The sequence below is a fragment of the Peromyscus californicus genome, unplaced genomic scaffold, assembly GCF_007827085.1.
Source record: "Peromyscus californicus insignis strain IS unplaced genomic scaffold, ASM782708v3 Scaffold_3__1_contigs__length_106647218, whole genome shotgun sequence".
Lineage (NCBI taxonomy): Eukaryota > Metazoa > Chordata > Mammalia > Rodentia > Cricetidae > Peromyscus > Peromyscus californicus.
The window spans coordinates 73145982-73165735 of NW_026294551.1; the positions used below are offsets into that span (position 1 = coordinate 73145982).

A 19754-nucleotide genomic window follows, 5' to 3' on the forward strand; every position below is an offset into this window, starting at 1 on the left:
TTTTTCATGTAAATGGAATAATCTGTCCCATTGTGTTTGGCTTGCTCACTATCACACGTCTAAGACCCACCCATGTCGTAGCATGTCAGTGACATTTTTTATGGCTGAGTATTGCATGGTTGGGATATGCCACCTTTTATCTTTCAGATCTTAATACTATTATCATCATAGGCACTGTGCATATCTTTTAAAAGATTTCTGCTTTGTGTGTGTCTGAGTATATGGCGTATTTACGTGCATGTCCCTATGTGTGTGGAAGCCAGAAGGGGGAACTGGGTCTTCTTCTCTATACTCACTACCTATTTCTTTGAGGCAGGGGCCTTTCCTTGATTTTGAGGCTTCTGTATTCTCAGCTAGGCTGGAAATCAGAAGTTCCATTGACCCTCTTGTCTCTGACCCCACAAACTGGGGATACAAGTGTGTTCAGTGTGCCTGTCTCGGTACATGAGGGTCTGTAATCTCCAATTCCTATGAGTAGCAAATGCTCTTACTGCTGATCCATCTCTCAGGCCCTGTGTACAAGTTTTGGATGAAAGTATTTTTAATTCTTTTGGGTATGATAAGAACCAATAAAATAATATTTTTAAGAGCCATACTTTCTCTTCCTTCCTTTTCTTTTTTCTTTTTCCTTTCTTGCTTTTTTTTTCTTCCTTTTTTTTTAAAGATATCCTCTCTCTGTGCAGCTCTGTCTATCCTGGGACTCCTTATGTAGACTAGGCTGGTCTTGAACTCACACAGATGCACCTGTCTCCACTTCCTGAGCTGGGAGTAAAGGTGTGTACCACTACACCCAACCTTGACTTTTTTTTATATTCAAAAAGTTTAGATTTTACTTTTTTGTTTTATGTGTATGGGTGTTTTGCCTGCGTGTATGTCTGTACACCATGTGTGTGCCTAGTACCTGTGGAGGCCAGAATAGGTAGTTGGGTCCCCTGAAACTGGACTTACAGATGTTGTAAGCCACCATGCGGGTGCTGTGAATTGAACCCGGGTCTTTGGGAGAAAAGGCAGCGCTCTTAACCACTGAGTTGTCTCTCCAGCCCTGGAGAGGCAGGCTTCTGAGCAACCATTGAACTCTTTTTCAAAGCAGCTGTAGCATTTGGTGTTCTTACAGTGTGTCAGAGTTCGTTTGTATGGTTTAGCCCCCGTCTAGCCATTTCTAGAGTGTGTGAGGTCATCGTGGTGTGGATTCTTTTCCTACCATGTTCTTTAGCCAGTCTGTGTTTTCTGTCACTTGCAACCCCTGAGAGTATTCCACATGACACAAACAGCTTTTTCCAATAGGTTTTTATTGAAACGATATTAGCAAATTCCACACATACAGGTGTACACTATTGGCATCGAGGTACATGCCAGACAATTTCACTACTTAATTATACTTACATCAACCATGTGGACCTAGGAATTGTGCTGCCCATTTCCAGGGGTTGACAGATCTGATTGTCAAGAAATCAGCTCACGTTGTATTTGCAGGTGTCTGTGTTCTTGACAGGGTAACCCCCTACAGTGAGTCCTGAATTAAGCTAACGAGCAATTTTGCTTCTTAAATCTTCGATGTGTGCTCTTTCTGGCACAAGCTGTCCACTGGTGAAAGAAATTCAAGTGCATAGTTTCCCTCTTACCCCTCAAGGCGCCCCACCTTGTCATCTGCTCTGGGTGTATTCCGAGCTTCCTCACCCCAAGTTACCTGTGCTAAGGTTAGAAAAATAGTTTTGTATGCCATCCTCTGAGATGTTGTGCATAGTCAGCAGAAACCCAGAATGAGTGGGGGCTCTTTGAATAACCCAGATACGAAAGGGGTGACGTCAGTATTTTCTATGAGTGTAAAAGCTACTGAGTTGAGAAAAGTGTGACACATGGGCCTAGGACTGAAACTGAGGCCTCTCCTTCTACAGGTGCAGCATATGACTACGAGACAGTGCTTTTCTCCACCCCACACCCACATCACCTCCCAGCGTGGACTCTTTTCTGTTTCTGTAAACAACACTGGTCCAGTTTCCTTGGAAGAGGTATGGCCACTCAAGAGTCCATCTCAGTCCCATGCTGGATGAAGATACCAGATTCTACTCCAAAGCACTAGCCAAGAGAGCTGTATTCTAACTGGGTCAGCAAGCCAGCCAGGGCTGCCAGGAAGATGGCATGTGTCATTGTGGCTACCCCCAAAAGGTCTAGGCATGGGAGCCGGCCATATCTAGTAACTGAGACATAAAGCATGGGTGGCAGTTGGCAGATGTAGCTTGCTTACCTGAAGGGAAAAATATGGCTTGGGATGTCACATTTTACCCAACCCTTCTACATTTTTTAGAACAATATTTTGGTTCAATGCCTTCCAGTCATTAGAAAAGTCCTTTAATATCATAATGTAAATACATTTAGACTTATTTGTAGATGAAGGGTAATTCCAAAAGCAGGTTAGAATTCAAGTTCTGTTGGGTTAAATTTGTAAAAATGTAGCTTAGTACAATGTTAACTGTTGCCAGTGGCTGGAAAGAGGTGTGTAGAAACAGGTGAGGGTCGCTGACAGGAAGAGGTGATCTGATGAAAGGCCACAGCAGGCTTGCTGGTGGCCAACATGTCCCTTTCCCAGGCATACACCTGACCAGCAAGTGGAGTTGAGGGGACTGGAGAGACATGAGTCACATCAGCATCAAATGTTCCAGGGATGCTGGGAGGTGAGGGGCTGGGGAGTCCACTACAGGGGGGAGGTGGGCAGCTTGGCAGACCCACCTTTAATCAGGAGGGGAATGAGGGCAGTTTGTAAAAGCGCTAACTGCTGAGTGAGGGCTCCATCTTCAGCTCCAGCCATCACCAATGCTTCTGAGAAAGATCACTCTTTTAGGCTGTGAAGTGGGGTCCGGGCCACCTCGCTCCTGTCTTAAAGAGTCAATAGGAGGAAAGTGAGTGATCCTGGGGCAGAGGCCCTAGTTACTCTGGCGGCAATGAATCCACCTTAAAGTTCAATACTTGGGTTGCACAAAGTTCAAAGGCTATTCTGCCTTTTGCCATACGTTTCTTCTTTTTTCCCAAGTCAGAGTGAAGAAAGCAGGGAAAAAAAAAGTGTAACCTATGGAGTGGAGGGCTGCAGGAGGGTAATCAGGGACAGGCAGCCTCCACAGGGCCTCTTTAGAGCTCCAAGAACCATGTGTGTAATGCAGAAATGTCACCCTTCTAGCAGCTGAGGCTGATAGCCCCCTCTGCCTCTACAGTCACTGTAGGCTGGTGGAGTCACAGCTCTGGAAGACACGAGTGACTGCTTTTATTCCAGGCCTGCTAGGGCCCACCTGGCCTGTCTTCCTCAAAGGTCAGTTTTCTGGGGTCACTGATAAAGAAGAGTGGGACCTATCAATCCTGCCAGAGCCCCGAAGGAGGTCCTTGGCTACAAGGACCTCCTGACCACTAACTTCAGCCCCTGCCACCCAGGCTCCACGAGGCTGGTGTGACTTGTAAATACTGTGATCTGCAAAGGGCCAAGGGGCCAGCCAGTCAGAGGCAAGGAGTCTGCCAGAGCAGCTGTCCATTAGCTTTGCTTCTCCTGCTGTTTGCAGATACACTCAGGCAAACAGAGTCCTGTGCTACAGACACAGGCATCTTAGTGCCCGCCACTCCTGCTCCTTTTCTGACGTCACAGTACTTACAGCCTGTAAGGCATTTTTCCAGTCTGGCAGTGACCTCAACCACATCCAAGCATCTTATATACTCCTCCTTTTCCAGACAAGTTAACTGGGGGCTGTGCCAAAGTTTTTGAATGATGTACCCACAGGGCCCGAACAAGGCAGAATGCTATGCACTTTTTTTTTTTTTTTTTGGTTTTTCGAGACAGGGTTTCTCTGTGTAGTTTTGGTGCCTCCTGGATCTCACTTTGTAGCCCAGGCTGGCCTCGAACTCACAGAGATCTGCCTGGCTCTGCCTCCTGAGTGCTGGGATCAAAGGCATGCGCCACTGCCGACTGGCCCCATGCACTTCTGTAAGCACTGCCCTCATCTGGATCTGGGCAGAAGGCACTTGTTTTAAGCTGTGGTGTCAGGACAGTTGCCCTGTGATAATGACTCCCTCCTACCTCCTCTCCAAGGGGCCATGTTAGAGTTTAAGCGCACAGACCTCCCATTCTGTTCACTGGAGAAGGAGGGCTGGCAGGCCCACCTTTCCTGAATGGGGCAATTACTCACACTCATTTTTCTACATTAGTGTCTCCAGTAGCTTCTTCTGTTTGCTATCCCTACCAATCAACGCTCCCTAGCCCAGTTTCTCTCCGGCTGACACCATCATTGGTATTAAGGGCTCACCTCTGCCAGGGTGAGCATATGTGCCTAGTACACAAACCTCTGCACAGGGTGGCAGAGGGGAAGAAACAGCGCCTCCCAGGGACTGTGATCACGTAGAGACCACATCAGGGCTGGGTTTTATGGGCTCTTTTGGACCCAACCAACATTCACCCAATCACTGAGATTAGAAATCTGGCTTCCAGGATGGGTGGTGGCAGTGCACACACCTTTAGTCCCAGCACTCAGAAGGCAGAGGCAGGTGGATCTACGTGAGTTAGAGGCCAGCCTAGTGTACAGAGCAAGTTCTAAGACAGCCACAGCTACACAAAGAAACTCTGTGGGGGGGGGGGTGCGGGAATAGGAAGGAAGGAAATAAACAATAAATAAATAAATAAATCTGACTCCCACTTCTATCTCACAGGCCCCTTGTTTAGTCAGCTCAGTCTGGGGTCCCTTGGTTCTAAGCCAAGTGCTAGCATGTCAGCCCCCTACAGGGCCTGCCTACACAGCCTACTGCTCACAGTGTTCTTTTTCCAAGTAAAGTTCTGGAGCTTCCCCTGCCCCACAAGGGGAGCTGCTGCAACCCAAGGCCCCTGCCTGACTCCTGGTCCTCCTCAGGGCCCTTCCCCTACTCAGCAGGCACGCCCGCCCTCCACCTGTGCTCTGGGAACTGTCTCCTAAAGACCCACCTCATTTCATGGCTCTCACTCTGCGGACTGTTGCCAGCATGCCAGTTAGCAGGACAGCAGATATGCTCAAGCGCTGAGGTGTCAGACCACTGAGATGCACCGTCACCCTCCAAGTCTTCATGACTACCAATCCATCTTAACTCCAAGTGCACGAGTCAGGTACACAATAAGAACTTTATAAAAAGTCTGTCAACAGCCTGGGCCTAGTGGCAAAAACCTTTAAACCCTGCACTCAGGAGGCTGGAGGATCTCTGAGTTCAAGGCCATCTTGATCGACAGAGTGAGTTCCAGGACAGCCAGGGCTACACAGAGAAACCCTGTCTCAAAACAAACCATTGACAAAACTAACTCCATGATCCTGGTCTTAAATTTGGCAGCTTCCTTTCTTGACATTTATGAGCAGTGATCCCTTGTCGGGAGGACCCCTGATGTAAAATCATAGTCTTGTGTTCTTGTAGCAAACAAGGTCCCCTACAGCAAAAGGGCATGTGGATTTTTCCTCAATTCGGTGTCATTTAGCACATAGATCAGTGAAAGTGTGCCTGCCGGCGAGGGGTGTAAAACTGGGAAGACTTATAAAGTCCGTAGGATGCACCAATTAATAAGATTCAGTAATCTTTTGCTTAATGCCTTTCTGACCACGTCTTTTGGCATCTGGGGCTGTCACGCATCAGGGCAGTTGGGAAGTAGAGACTCAGCTACCGGACGGACTGGCGTTCAGGGACGTGCCTTGTAGATGTTCCAGTGAGGGAATGACAAGAGGGGCCAGGAGCTGGAGCCTGACTCAAAAACAAGGCGTGGGGGCCTTGGAGAGAGTTTTAAACTGTTGGTGGTAGAGCCTGTTTTCCTAGGAGGGGAGCAAAGGTAAGACCCTGGATGGACACACTCATTACTTCCAGAGACCCTCCGGAGGCTTCACACCTGGACATCCAGCCAGTCAGCTCTCCTTTCTCCTGGAAGTGACTGGCCCAGAGTGCCTCCTCCACAGGGAGCTAGGCATCTCGAAAGCTTAAGCCTTTGTGTTCACGCTGCTGCAGTCCACAGTTAAGGCTGCCTGTGGCTGTAGATCCTGCTGGGTGTGTCTTCTGTGGCGTGTGTGGTAATGGTTCTGCACCTAGCTCCACCTGGAGACCTGGGTGGCTTCACGGGAGTCCCCTCATCACAGCTGCTGGCAGGAAGCCGTTATCTTCTGTCCTCCCAAAGCACATGCCCTCAACAAAGAAGCCAGTCCCCTCCTGATGAACACAGGACATTCTGGAGTTTTCAGGAAAAGGGGTCAACCTGGTGTCTGGAGCACTATTCTGAGTAAATTCCCTCCTAAGGACTGCCTCCTTGAATGTCCTATAGCGAACACATGCCCTGATTTCCCAGGGATTCAAACACTGTCTCAGTCGAATTTTAGAAGACTCAATTTAAATATTTTTCCCCCCAAGCAGTTCCTCTCCTTTCCTTTTTTTTTTTTTTTTCGTAAAGAAATTGTCTAGAGTGGAATTTAATATATTTGCCTTTATAAGACTGTTGAGACCTGAAGAAAATGATTCACTGGGATCTGAGTTTTGGTTATGGAGAAGACAAGGCTAGGCTACGGACAACATGACAATTACAGCATCTGCCTCGTCTGCCACACCAAACCCTTCCGCCCGGGCCTCTGGACCTCGGCAGTCTACTCTCCTGTTGAGAATGCTCTCACTGAGAACCTGTCTTTCAGAATGGCAATCTCCTGAAACTTTATCAAAAATATTTTTATAGTACAAAGACTATAAAAAGGAAAGACAAAAGCCCTTGGTAAGCAGTGAAGAGTGGAAGCAATTAGGACCTTAGAGGTCGGCCCTGCTCCAGCCTCAAATTACTCAAGCGAAGTATGTGGGCTCCCCCTGCGACCAGGTTCTTACAGGCGGTCAGCACTAAGGGTCTCTGAGGGCACCTGAGGGATCTTAGTGACACATGTTACAAGATGCTGTGAGACAGAAGCAGCCACGTGTGTGAAGATGGCACACACATGCCTCAAACCTACGACCCACAGAGCCAATAACAGTGACAGGATGGGAGCCTCCCCACCTGCCTGTGCGTCACACACGTGTCTGGATGCTGGAGCTGCATTCTCCTAACCAGGATCTGACCATCTTCACAGCTCTGTGAGAAGCAGGCCGACTGTGGCATGAACTTCTGTAGAAAGGAGGTGACTTGCTCATCCTGGTCCCATACTGTAGGCCGTACGTTTCTCATATGTTAGTTAACTTGATGTCATTCTGGATGTGTGGGATGAGCACATATGTCCCCAGTGTCCACCATGCTGGCCACAGCATCCTCTTCTCAAAGTCTGGCGGCCAGCACTCCAGTGTTTCTTCATGTTGGTGCTGATGCTGGCAGGATAGCACTGGACTAGACAATCAAGATGGAAGAGGGGTCCCCCATTTGGTATTTCATAGGATGTTGGTTTGCACTTCCCAATAAAACATTCAAAACTATTCTGGTGTTGATGACTGTTAACCTTGTCCCGTGTGGTCATCGTGCTAGGCTCCTGGTGCCATCTCCCCATATACACCACAGGCAGTGGGGACAGATGCCTTCCATGTCTAGTGTCTGTGTAAATACTTGTCATCCTATGTCGTGCTCATCACAGATGCTGGAAAGTGATGACTGTCTGATCCTGTGAGAGCTGACTCTGGCCCCGTGGCCTGTGTCCTCCAAGCTCTGGAGGAAAACAGGCTGTCCGAGTCTAGAGGGTGAAAGGAAGATGAATCTTCTCTTGGAGGACTCCCTACAGGAAGAGGCCTTTTACCGGGAAATACAGTAAGAGACAGAGGACAAAGTGAAGCGGGTCCAAGACTCATATTCTGCATCGGTGGGACATTTTATCTGCAGGCTTTCATGTGCATGTGAGGACCACAAATGTATTTTACAAAACCCCAATGCCACCCTGACACAGAACAGCGTGCGACTATTTGGGGACACGGACACATTTGCAACAAACGCCTCATTAGCTCCTGGCCCCATCTCTTCTCTGGAAACGGCAAGGGTCATGGGGTGCCCATGCTCAGTGGTTGGCTCTGGGTGGGTAGTCAGTACCATGAGGCTCATCTGGGCAATAATGCTGTCCTCAAACCTCACCTTGGGGGAACTCTGCAATTTAACTCTGAACCCCAACTTGCACCCAGAGGTACTGCCATTCTTCCAAAACGGACGATGACAGAAAAATACAAAAGAAAGGTGACCATAAATTAAATCTCAAAAGGAGAGACCCCCAGCAGCCCATTTAAAAAACAATCAGGTTTTGTTCTCATCATACATGTCCAAGGATGGTTCGATGGTGGAGAATTCACTTTCGTACACCAGGCTGCGAGGTGACAGGGAGTTCCGGCGAAAGAAGCGCCCACCTGAAGAAGGAACAAGAAAGACATACTCAGTGTGGCCTTTAGCCCGGGTCCCGTCGGACGTTGGAGGGTGTTCATCAGCTTTGAAACCCTGCACTTCCACAAGTGTCTCCTTCAGTGTGGCCTCTTATCACTAGATGGAAATAACGTAGACATTATGTTTCTCACTGCTGGGGCTGGCACCCGGGGCCTCTAACATGCTGAAGGAGCCCTGCACCAGAGCTGCCTTTACTTATACCTTGTAAGCATGACTGACTTGTCTGTTGTTTTTTGAAACAGGGTTTCATGTAGGCATGACTGGCCTTGAACTCACTATGGCTGGAGATGTCATTGAATCTGTGATCCTCCTGACTCCATTTTCTGAGTCCTGGGATTACAAGCATGTATTACGTGTCTAGTTTATGAGAATCGGGGGAATCAAACCCAGGGCCTTGTGCACACCAGGCAAGCACTCTTCCGACTGAGCCATTTCCCCAGCCCTTTGTAGGCATGTTTTAAATATGCACATTTCCAGGGCTAGAGAGATGGCTTAATAGTTAAGAACACTTACTGCTCTGGCAGAGATTTGGAGTTCAGTTTTCATCTGTAACTCCAATTCCAAGGGACCCGACATCCCCTTATGGCCTCCATGGGCATTACACACACGTAGTTAGTACACGCACATATATGCAGACACTTATACACATAAAATAAAAATAAGTAAATCTAAAAAACCTCCCCAAATACGTACATCCTTCTGTTAGGCTCCCCAGAGGCTGTCACTGTAGGTCTTCAGAGCAAAAGCTACCTGGTGCTCTTGGAAGGATTCTATTGACCAACCTGAAGACTTCTGAGTGACACAATCATAGGAAGAAATCCTGTCCCTCTCTGAACCTCTGTCCTAGACTGGCCTGCAGGGATGAGTGCACAGAAGCACTCCAGCAGCTGGGGAAACCTGGGAATTCTGGGTGTCGAGTGTCGAGGATCCTAATAACAAATTTAACAGTTTGGGACTAGAGCGAGAGTAAAGGCTTGCTACCAAGCCTGATGATGTGAGTTTGATCCCCAGGACCCACATGGTAGAAGCATAAAACTGACTCCTGCAAGCTGTCCTCACAGAACTCTATACGGCAGGCATGAACACAAACACAAATGGAAGAAAACAATTTTTAAAATTAAAGTTTTAATTTAGGGCTCAACAGGCAAAAGATGCTCCAGAGCATAAGGACCTGAGTTCCACGTCCATAATCCACATAGAAAAGCTGAGTGTAACCCCAACTCTGGGAAGGCAGAGACAAGCAGACCCAGGAGCTCCCTGGCCAGACAGTCACGTCTAAGAATTGGGCTTCAGGTCAAAGGAGAGACCCTGTCTCAAACAAGGTAGATGACTAAGAAACAACACCCACAGCTGACCTTTGGCCTCCTCATACACACTCTTACACATCTACCCACACAAATGTGCAACCACCCACACAAATGAAAAAGCTTTAATTAATATTAAAGCTACACCTTCACATGGTTTGGTAAATTATTAATTAAATATAATGTGTTTTTTTGGGGGGGCAGGGGAGGGAGTATACAGTATATCTTTATGTAGCATAGCCATATTGGCCTTGAACATTAACTTTATTTTACACATATGAGTGTTTGCTTGCACGATCCCCCAAAACTGGAGGAGTTACAGACAGTTATGAGTTACCACATGGATGCTGGGAACCAAGCTGAGATCCTCAGTAAGAGCAGCAAATTCTCTTAACTGCTGAGCCATCTCTCTAGTCCCTGAACTTACAATCATCTTGCCTCTATTTCCCAAGTGCTGGGATTGTAGGCCTGGGGTTCCAACTGGTCTTATGTGGGACCCTCTCCCCACCCCATACCAGGGATTGAACCTAGAGTTTTTTTGTTTGTTTGTTTGTTTTTCCCGAGACAGGGTTTCTCTGTGTAGTTTTGGTGCCTGTCCTGGATCTCGATCTGTAGACCAGGCTGGCCTCAAACTCACAGAGATGCGCCTGGCTCTGCCTCCCGAGTGCTGGCATCAAAGGCGTGTGCCACCTGGCTGAGAACAACAACTTTCAGGAGTAGACCCATGTGGGTTCCAGGGACTGAAATCCAGGTCATCAGGCTTGATCCCACCAGCCCAAAGGTACCAATTTTGAGCCTCATATTTTTTCATTCTTAGACTTTATATTCAATTTCCACTGCGGAACATTAGGACATTTTTTCCTATTTCTAGCCCCTCCCTCTCCCCATAAACATTGTACCGAGTAATTACTGTTGTTATTATTATTAATTATTACTATTATTATTTTGGTTTTTCGAGACAGGTTTCTCTGTGTATTGCTCTGGTTTTCCTCGAACTCACAGAGATCCACCTGCCTCTGCCTCCCGAGTGCTGGGATTAAAGACGTGCTCTACCACCACCCCATCCCAACTAGTTATTTTTTGATAATTTAATACATTCAGTGCTTGTACTATTTGACTGCTTGTCACCAAGCCACACTCCTGTTTTCTTTTCTGCAGGGCCCTGTTTTGTTGCTGTGACTTTATGGAGGTAGCAGGGAAATAAAGGAGAATGAACGTGATTAAAACGTACAACTTCAGGAGGTCTTACAGGGGCTAGAGAGATGGCTCAGTGGTCAGGAGGGCGCCGCCACACAGTCATGAGGACCAGAGTTTCAATCCCAGCACCCATGTAACAAGCCAGGCTTTCCATAAACACCCATAGCTCCAGGTCTGAGGGATCGGAGGCTCTCGTCTGGCCTCTGCATCTGCACAGACATGCACACCAGCACACATTTGTGTGTGCTCTCTCACACACAAGCAGATAAATCTAGAAGACAAAGATTTTAGGCATATGCCTACCAACCATAAACATGAACATACCCAACACCTGCCTAAATGTTCTGTGCTCTCCGCTGCTGAAGAAGCAGAGGCCAGGGCACTGCAAGTTCAAGGCCTCCCTGGGGAACTTAGCCGGGCCTGTCTCCACGAAAAGAAGGACTGGCATAAATCCTAGTAATAGAGCCTTCACATAAAACTCTAGGTTCAACCCCTGGTATGAGGTGGGGAGAGGGTCCCACATAAGACCAGCGGGAACCCCAGGCCTAGAATCCCAGCACTTGGGAAATAGAGGCGAGATGATTGTAAGTTCAGGGGCTGAAGGGATGGCTCAGCAGTTAAGAGAAAATTTCCTAAAATCTTTTAGTAATCCCTTCCTCTCTTCCCATCTTATTCCTATCACCATGGAAACAGTTTATCTTGCATCTTTCTAGAATGTTGAATCATTGAAAGCTGTTATGAACATTCACATACAAGCTCTGCATGAATCCGTGATTTCATTATCTCTTGGGTTAAATACCCAGGAGTGGACTGTCTAGCTAGATTTAGGCTTAACTCTGTAAGGGCTCCCAGGTTGTTTTATGGAAACAGCTGTGCTGTTTTATAGTCCTTGGCACAGTGGGTGAAAATCCCAGTTCCTCTGGTCAATGATGCATCAATTTTTTTTTTTTTTTTTGAGACAGGGTTTCTCTGTGTAGCCCTGGCTGTCCTGGAACTTGCTTTGTAGACCAGGCTGGCTCTAACTCACAGAGATCCCCTGCCTCTGCCTCCCAAGTGCTGGGATCAAAGGTGTGCACCACCACCGCCCAGTAATGCTGGAATTACAGGTGTGCACCACCCCACCCAGCTCTCCTCTTATTTTTTAAGATTGTTTCCATTTTATGTGTATGAGTGTTTTGCCTGTATGTATGTGTGTGTATCATGTATGTGCCTGGGATCCACAGAGATCAGACGAAGTCATTGGATTCCCTGGTATTGGAGTTACAGATAGTTGTGAGCCACCATGTGGGTACTAGGAACGGAACCTGGGTCCTCTCTGAGAGCAGCAAGTGCTCTTAACTGCTGAGTCATCTTTCTAGGCTCTCTCCTTACAGCTTTAACTTGTCCTTTGCTGGCGATTAACGATGCTGGGCATCTTTTCATGTGTGTATCAGCAACTCTCTTTCTTTTTGAGGGGTAGGTTTTGGGGCTGGAGCCTGAAGCACTGTGCACATTAGACCAGCGCTCCCCCATGGAGCCACTCCTCAGATCCCCTTCTTCTGACAGTGCAGCCTTGGCTGTCCTGGAACTTGTTACATAGCCCAGGCTGGCCTCAGACTCCCTGAGATCCACCTGCCTCTGCCTCTGCCGGGATGAAAGGCGTGCTCGGCCACCGCCCGCCCGGCTAGTCCTGGAGTTCTTTAGAGGCTTGCCACTTGCTTTCGTTTTCTGAGTCATAAAAAAATTTGAGATCCAAGCTCTTTGTCAAAAATGTTTTGAAAATACTTCGTCAAAAGAGGCTTTTCATTTTAATAACAATGATTTTTGAAGAGCAAGCTCCAAATTTTGGTAAAATTCAATTTATTGACTTTCCCTTTCACAGCCTGCACTTTTGTGTCAGTTTAAGGGAACTGCACCAGTTCCGAGGTTGTTGAGAGTCTTCCCCTGTGACGTCATCCACAAGTTCAGCGTTTGCTTATGTCTGAATTGGTAGGAATTAAGGGCTGGTGTTCCATTTTATGCACACAGCCACTGGACTGCTGAGATGCCTCAGCAGTTTGGAGCACGGTGGTTACAATCTCCTGTATCTTCAGCTTCAGAGATCTGATGCCCTCTTCTGGCCTCTTGGGGCACCACATGCACATGGTGCAAAGACAGAAGCAGGCAAAATACCCATCCACAAACAATAAAAAGAAAAAACAATCTGCATCTTAAAACCCAGGGCAATTCAAAGATGCTTACTTACTGTCTGTACAAAGTGGCTCCCGAGAGTCAGGTCCCAATAAAAAATTGGTTGTTTGTTTTCTAACCTCTCCATCTTGGTTTCCAGTTCAACCTGCACAGTACTAGTCTAACGTGTTTTTTTATTTTTTGTTTTTTGGTTTTTCGAGACAGGGTTTCTCTGTGTAGTTTTGCGCCTTTCCTGGAACTCACTCTGTAGTCCAGGCTGGCCTCGAACTCACAGAGATCCGCCTGGCTCTGCCTCCCGAGTGCTGGGATTAAAGGCGTGCGCCACCACCGTCCGGCTTCCTTCCTTTTTTTAAAAAAGGCAAATTGTCAGTCTCTCTCTCTCTTTTCTTCTCCAACCCTTTCTCTTCTTGTCTTAAAAGACAGCGTTTGCTGTATAGTCCAGACTGGCCTTGAACTCTGAGTGCTGAGATTACAGGCTTACCTGACTAGGCCTGGCAGTCTTCTTTATTCTGGGTGAGTCCTTAGTGAAGGGTATAACTTTCAGGAATCTTCTCCCAAAATAGTGTATTCTGATAATTTTTTAATTGTAGTGTGGACCAATTAATCTATCATATCTTATTTGAGTTTTCAAGGCAGGGTCTCTCTACTTAGCCCTGGCTGTCCTGCAATTTACCTTGTAGACCAGGCGGCTGGCCTCAAACTTAGATCTGCCTGCCTCTGCCTCCTGAATGCTGGGACTAAAGCCATGCACCACCACACCCAGCTCAGTTTGTGTTTTTTAAAAGTCATGATTAACTCTGCCCAAATGCAAAGTTTTAAAAGACATGCAATTCTACCTTCTGGAAGCTTCGTTGTTCAGCCTTTCACATTTAGGTCCATGGTTCATTTCATTAAAAATTTTCAAGTATGGTAGGAATTAGGATTCTCTTCCCCCTGTACAGACATCAGCTGACATGGCAGAATCCTGCAAGGCCCTCCTGATCCCATGCCACACAATGTCCCTAGATGCACAATGCTCAGGAGTTACTGTGATTCTCTTAGTCTGCCCTCCAGCCAGACTGTGTGGTCCTAACAGCCCTTGGTTTATGCAGTCTTTCTGTAAGTCCTCCTGCTTATCTGCCCTCAGGAGATCTTGATATTCTGGCCCTTTTCATTTCCATATAAACTCTAGAATTTAGCAAGTTTGTCAAATTATGCCTCTCCACATTTGTCTCCTGGAATCTTTAGGAACCTTCCGTGGATCTGCAGATTAATATGAGACAGTACTGAGTCTTTTCATCCTCCAACTTGTTACATTCCTTCTGTTACGTCACCTTGAACGTCTTAGTAATGCACAATGTCTTTCTGCATAGAAGCCCTGCATTTTCTCTTAGATATATTCCTTCATATTTGACACTCTTGTAAACATAGCTTTTTGAAAATTGTATTTTTAATTGCTTATTGTTGATATATTATTGTAAAAAGACAGGAGCTTGCTGACTGGGTGCAAAACTGCTGGGTCAGATGGCCCTCGCCCCCCAGCCTGGGTAGCTGGTTCATGCTACTGGGCCTGGCTTGGTACTGAAGTGTTAACTGACTGCCAAATCTGCTTATTCATTTTAAGAGCTGGTCTGCAGGTTTCATGGAATTTTCTCCTTAAGTTGTCTGTGGACGATGGTAGTTCTATTCTCTCTCTCTCTCTCTCTCTCTCTCTCTCTCTCTCTCTCTCTCTCTCTCTCTCTCTCTCTCTCTCTCTCTCTGGTTTTTCGAGACAGGGTTTCTCTGTGTAGTTTTGGTGCTGTTCTGGATCTTGCTCTGTAGCCCAGGCTGGCCTCAAACTCACAGAGATCCGCCTGCCTCTGCTTCCCGAGTGCTGGGATTAAAGGTGTGTGCCACCGCTGCCTGGCTCTTCTTACTCTTTACTTACACCTTTCATTTCTTTTTCTTGCCTTATCATAACAGCTAATGCTGCTAACAGTTGGAAAGCGAGCCACAGCAGGTACCCTTAGTCAGAGTCTGAAGGAGCATGGTTTCAGCACGATGCTTCTGGTTGTTTTAAACACATTACCAGGTTCAGACAGGACTCTGAAAACACTCTGCTCTTCATCACTAATAGCTCATTTTTTTTCACATTCAAGATCTGGAATGTGTGACAGACATTGTGTTAGTAAACTGCCATGTGCTGTTTAAGCAGAGGGAGAAGCTGGCTCTGGAGGTGGTGTTTGCCACACATACCTGCCCCCTTGTCCACGACAGCCAGGGGTGGGGGAGTCGGGGGGCTGCCTTCTAAGAAAGGGAAAGGAGAGCAACAAGACAGCCCAAGAGTGAGGATGTCATGTCCTTAGGAACAGGATAAGTGGTTAGTCTTAGCAAAAACACTGTATTGAACATGGCTAGGGTGGGGAAGGTGGTCAAGAATCCCAGGCTTCTTCACAAAGCGTAAGTCTCAGCTACTGTGCATCTCATGATGAAGGAGCACCAGGGGGAGCTGATTGTCAGGAAAGAGAGGATGCGTTGCCTGGTCAGGCACTCCAGTGGACTGCCTGCTGCCCAAACTTTTCAGTTGGGTCTGCTGGATGGTGGAAGTGTCTGACCTAACAGCTACTGTCCTTCTGATGCTGTTTGCTTCTTTTCCTCCTGCCTGCTGTATACTCAATAAATTCATTTGGAATGGAAATAGCAGTTTTGTGGGTCACTCTCTCTATGAAACGGCTTGGAATTTTAGCAATTTTTCCTCCTGTAACTATTAGGATAAAAACATAACCTTCCACTTTTCCCCTGTCAATGAGTTCAAACATACTCACTTTCAAAGAAACAAAACTAAAGATGGCCAGGTATGGTGGTACATATTGTAATCCCAGCACTTGGGAGGCTGAGACAGGGCTGCTGCAAGGCCAAAGCCAGTCTGGATAACAGCAAAATCCTGTCTCCAAAGAAACACACAGACACAGACACACACAGACACAGAAACAGAGACAGAGACAGGGATGGGGACACACACACACACACACACACACACACACACACACACACACACACACACACACGAGCGCTCTCGCTCTCTCTCTCTCTCTCTCTCTCTCTCCAAAGAAAGACACAGACACAGAGACAGAGACAAGGACGGACACACACACACTCTCCAAAGAAACACACAGACACACACACAGACACAGAGACATACACAGAGACAGGGACACACACACAAACTCTTAGGTTTTCCTACTTGCATGTTGTTAAGATTTTTTTCCCTAATACTTTGTTTAAAACACCTGAATCTTGGGAGCTGGGATGGCTCTCTTCCAGATGACCTGGATTTGACTCCCAGCACCCACATGGCAGGTCATAACCACCCGGAACTCCAGTTCCAGGGGATCCAATACCTTCTTCTGCCTTCTGGGGCATCAGGCATGCAAGTGGTATACAGATGTAAGTGTAGGCAACACACACACACACACACACACACACACACACACAATTTGAGAAACCACTTGCATCTCTATTTGCAAAATAAATTAGTCTGTTTTTTTTCCCTTTGAACTACAGTTAGTTGGTATTGATGCTGTGCTGATCACAAAAACTCTTGGGAAGTTTTCCTTTTTCTAGTCTTCCTTAAATGTCACAAAGAATTCTCAACCCTCTAAACTTTAGAATTTTCTTTGAGGAATGATTTTAACTTATGGATCCAATGTATTACTTAGATGTTGGTGAGTTTGAATTCTTAATTCTCATATCAATTTTGATATTTGTATTGAAATTTACCAACACTAAATTTTCAGAATTTATTGGCAAAATTCTAATACACTTTTATCATTATTTTAAAATTTTTTTATTTCTTAATGGGTTTGTGTCTGTATGAGTATATGCCACATGAGTGCAGATGCCCAAAGAAGCCAGAGAGGTTGGGTGTCAGATCCCCTGGAGCTGGAGTAAGTGGTAGTTGTGAGCTGGGAACTGAACTTGGGCCCTCTGGATGAACATGAAATGCTGTGAACTGCTGCTACAGCTCCCATCACAACTTAAAAAAAAAAATTGTGGCAAAAAATATCAACAGGCCTGGTGGTGGTGGCGCACACCTTTAATCCCAGCATTTGGGAGGCAGAGGCAGGTGGACCTCTGTGAGTTCAAGGCCAGCCTAGTTTACGAAGCAAGTTGGAGGACAGCCAGGGCTACACAGAGAAACCCTGCTATCTTGATCATTAAAAAAACACGTTCAGTGCATCTTGAGCACGTTTACATATAAAACACTATTGTGAAGGGAGTCTCTGGGACTTTCTCAACCTGCAAACCTGAAGCTCTACACCCGTCAAGCAGTTCTCCATTTTCCCTTCCCAGAACTCTTGACCATCTATTCTCCTGTTTCTTTGCAGTTTTTGATGTGTGCACTCTGAAGTGATGTGCTCTTTCATTCCTAGTATTGGGTATTGGTGTCTCCTTAATCGGGACATTCATTTCATTATCATTTTAAAGAAATGCCTTTGGGTTGGGGATTTAGCTCAGTGGTAGAGCACTTGCCTAGCAAGCGCAAGGCCCTGGGTTCTGTCTTCAGCTCCAGGAAAAAAAAAAAAGAAAAAAGAAAAAAAATGCCTTTGTGCTTGATTTGACTAAGCATTTATTCTCCATTCAGTCTGCTGTTCTTGAGAGAAATGCCTAGAACATTGGCTTCTAGCCTTTGTGGATTCATGGTCAGGTTTCTAACATGAATAGCTGCATCATACAAGTTTTAAGACATTACTAGCATTTAACCATCACTATAATTAGTTACCTTTTCTGTTGTCTATTTTCTCCTGAATTTCCATTTGTCATAATTTTTCTGACGTATAAAGATTTTCTCTTTTACATCATCTATGTAGCCAGGATCCTCCTACCTCAGCTCCCCAAATGCTGGGACTGCCTGCCACGCTTTGCCCAATCAGCCTAAGTCAGAACTGTTTAGACCTTAGAATGTCTAGTGACCTGGTGACAACAGCTTCTGACACAATCAAAATACAAAAATTCATCAACGGCTTTCCAGGATCTTCAGATGAAGCAGATCCAAGGTTGTTTCCACTTATTCGGATGAAATTAAAAACCATCACAAAGTGAAGGCAGGCAGTCTTCTGCTCAGTGGTATCTAACAAACTCACTAAATAACTCCAAGTTTTGGCAAAGTTTAAGAATTAGAGCCGGGCGGTGGTGGTGCACGCCTTTAATCCCAGCACTTGGGAGGCAGAGGCAGGTGGATCTTTATGAGTTCGAGGCCAGCCTGGTCTACAGAGCAAAATCCAGGAAAGGCGCAAAGCTACACAGAGAAACCCTGTCTCGAAAAATCAAAAAAAAAAAGAATTAGTTTGGAAAGGCTAGGGAGTGTAGTCAGTTGACAAGAGTGATAATCTAGCATGCATGGAGCCCTGGGTTTGAGCCCCACCACGGAGAGAAAGAAGGCAGGAAGTTCAGTAGGTCAGGCTCACCCTTGGCCACATACCAAAGTTGAGACCAACCTGGATTACCTGAGGCCCCAACTCAAAACAACAAAGCAGCCCCAAACCTTTCACTATGGAAACACACTCTGAAATTTAACAGTGCTTACAAATCTATTGTCTTGGCTCTTCTTTAAAAAACCAAATAAGGGCTGGAGAGATGGCTCAGCAATTAAGAGCACTGGCTGCTCTTCCAGAGGTCCTGAATTCAACTCCCAGCAACCACATGGTGGCTCACAACCATCTGTAATGAGATCTGGTGCCCTCTTCTGACATGCAGGCAGACACGCAGCCAGAACACTATATACATAATAAATAAATAATAAAATAAATTAAAAAAAAAACAAATAAATAATGCTCAAATCTGCTCTGATCTTTACTTTAGAAAGGCTATTGGGGTTCTGGGATCAGGCTCCAGGAAGGGGGCTTCTACCTGCTATCGGGTTTTATTTTCTTCAATTTTCTCAGTACAGTGTCCATCCTACCTACAAGCCCTGCTTCTGGTTTGATAAAGGTACATGATCATAGGTGGAAATGCTATTTTATCAATGTGCCTTAGGCTTAATGGTTACTACCTAGGTGGAAAGCAGCATGAGTAGGATTTCCACAGAAAGCTTTCCTCATATAACCCAGTGAGTGTGGAGAGCAAGCCTTCCTGAGAGTCTAAGCATTCTCCCCAACAGAGGGACCTCTTGTTCTTTCACAGTGATGAGCACAGCCCAGTCTACTGCATCCACTTTGTGAACTGGAAGGAAAAGCAGTGGATCTAGATGGTCCCAAGGCATCAAACAAAGATGAGCTGTAACCTTAGTGGCCCAGGGCCTTTCTTGGGCTGAATATGCCTGAAAAGCCTTTTCTCTTTTCAATATTAGGAAGGAGTCTTTCTCTGTCCCACCAGCCAGCTCCCAAACAATGACAAAGAAGCTCCTAATTAATTATGAAAGCTCAGCCTATGGTTTAGGTTTGTCCCACTAGCTCTTATAACTTAGATTAATCCATATTTTTATCTATGTTCTGTCAAGTGGCATTATCTCTTTCATCTTGTATCTCCTGTTTCCTCTCCATGTGTCTCCTGGCATCTCCCGTGCGCATAGATTTCTCCTCTTTCTCTCTTGAGAAATCCTACCTATACCTCCTGCCTAGCTATTGGCCATTCAGTTTTGTCCCCCCCCCCCCTCCCAGAGACAGGGTTTCTCCGTGTAGTTTTGGTGCCTGTCCTGGATCTCATTCTGTAGACCAGGCTGGCCTCGAACTCACAGAGATCCACCTGGCTCTGCCTCCCGAGTG

General features: G+C 46.3%; 1 protein-coding gene across 2 annotated transcripts in view; it reads right to left on the bottom strand.

Annotated features, from left to right (window-relative positions):
- Nucleotides 1-1270: 1270 nt before the first annotated feature.
- Rnf130 (ring finger protein 130) overlaps nt 1271-19754 on the bottom strand; it is a 110461-nt gene continuing 91977 nt past the window's right edge. Inside the window, exons 8-9 of one of the 2 annotated variants that reach the window (XR_008222442.1) lie at nt 4952-8328; nt 1271-2874 (exon numbers count right to left, since the gene is read on the bottom strand). Coding sequence is in view for 1 of the 2 variants with exons in the window: in XM_052758074.1 (XP_052614034.1) it covers nt 8219-8328 (110 nt within the window). In the remaining variant the exon portion in view is untranslated. Of the gene's footprint in view, nt 8329-19754 lie in introns of both variants that reach the window. The other variant, XM_052758074.1, reaches the window with a different exon arrangement.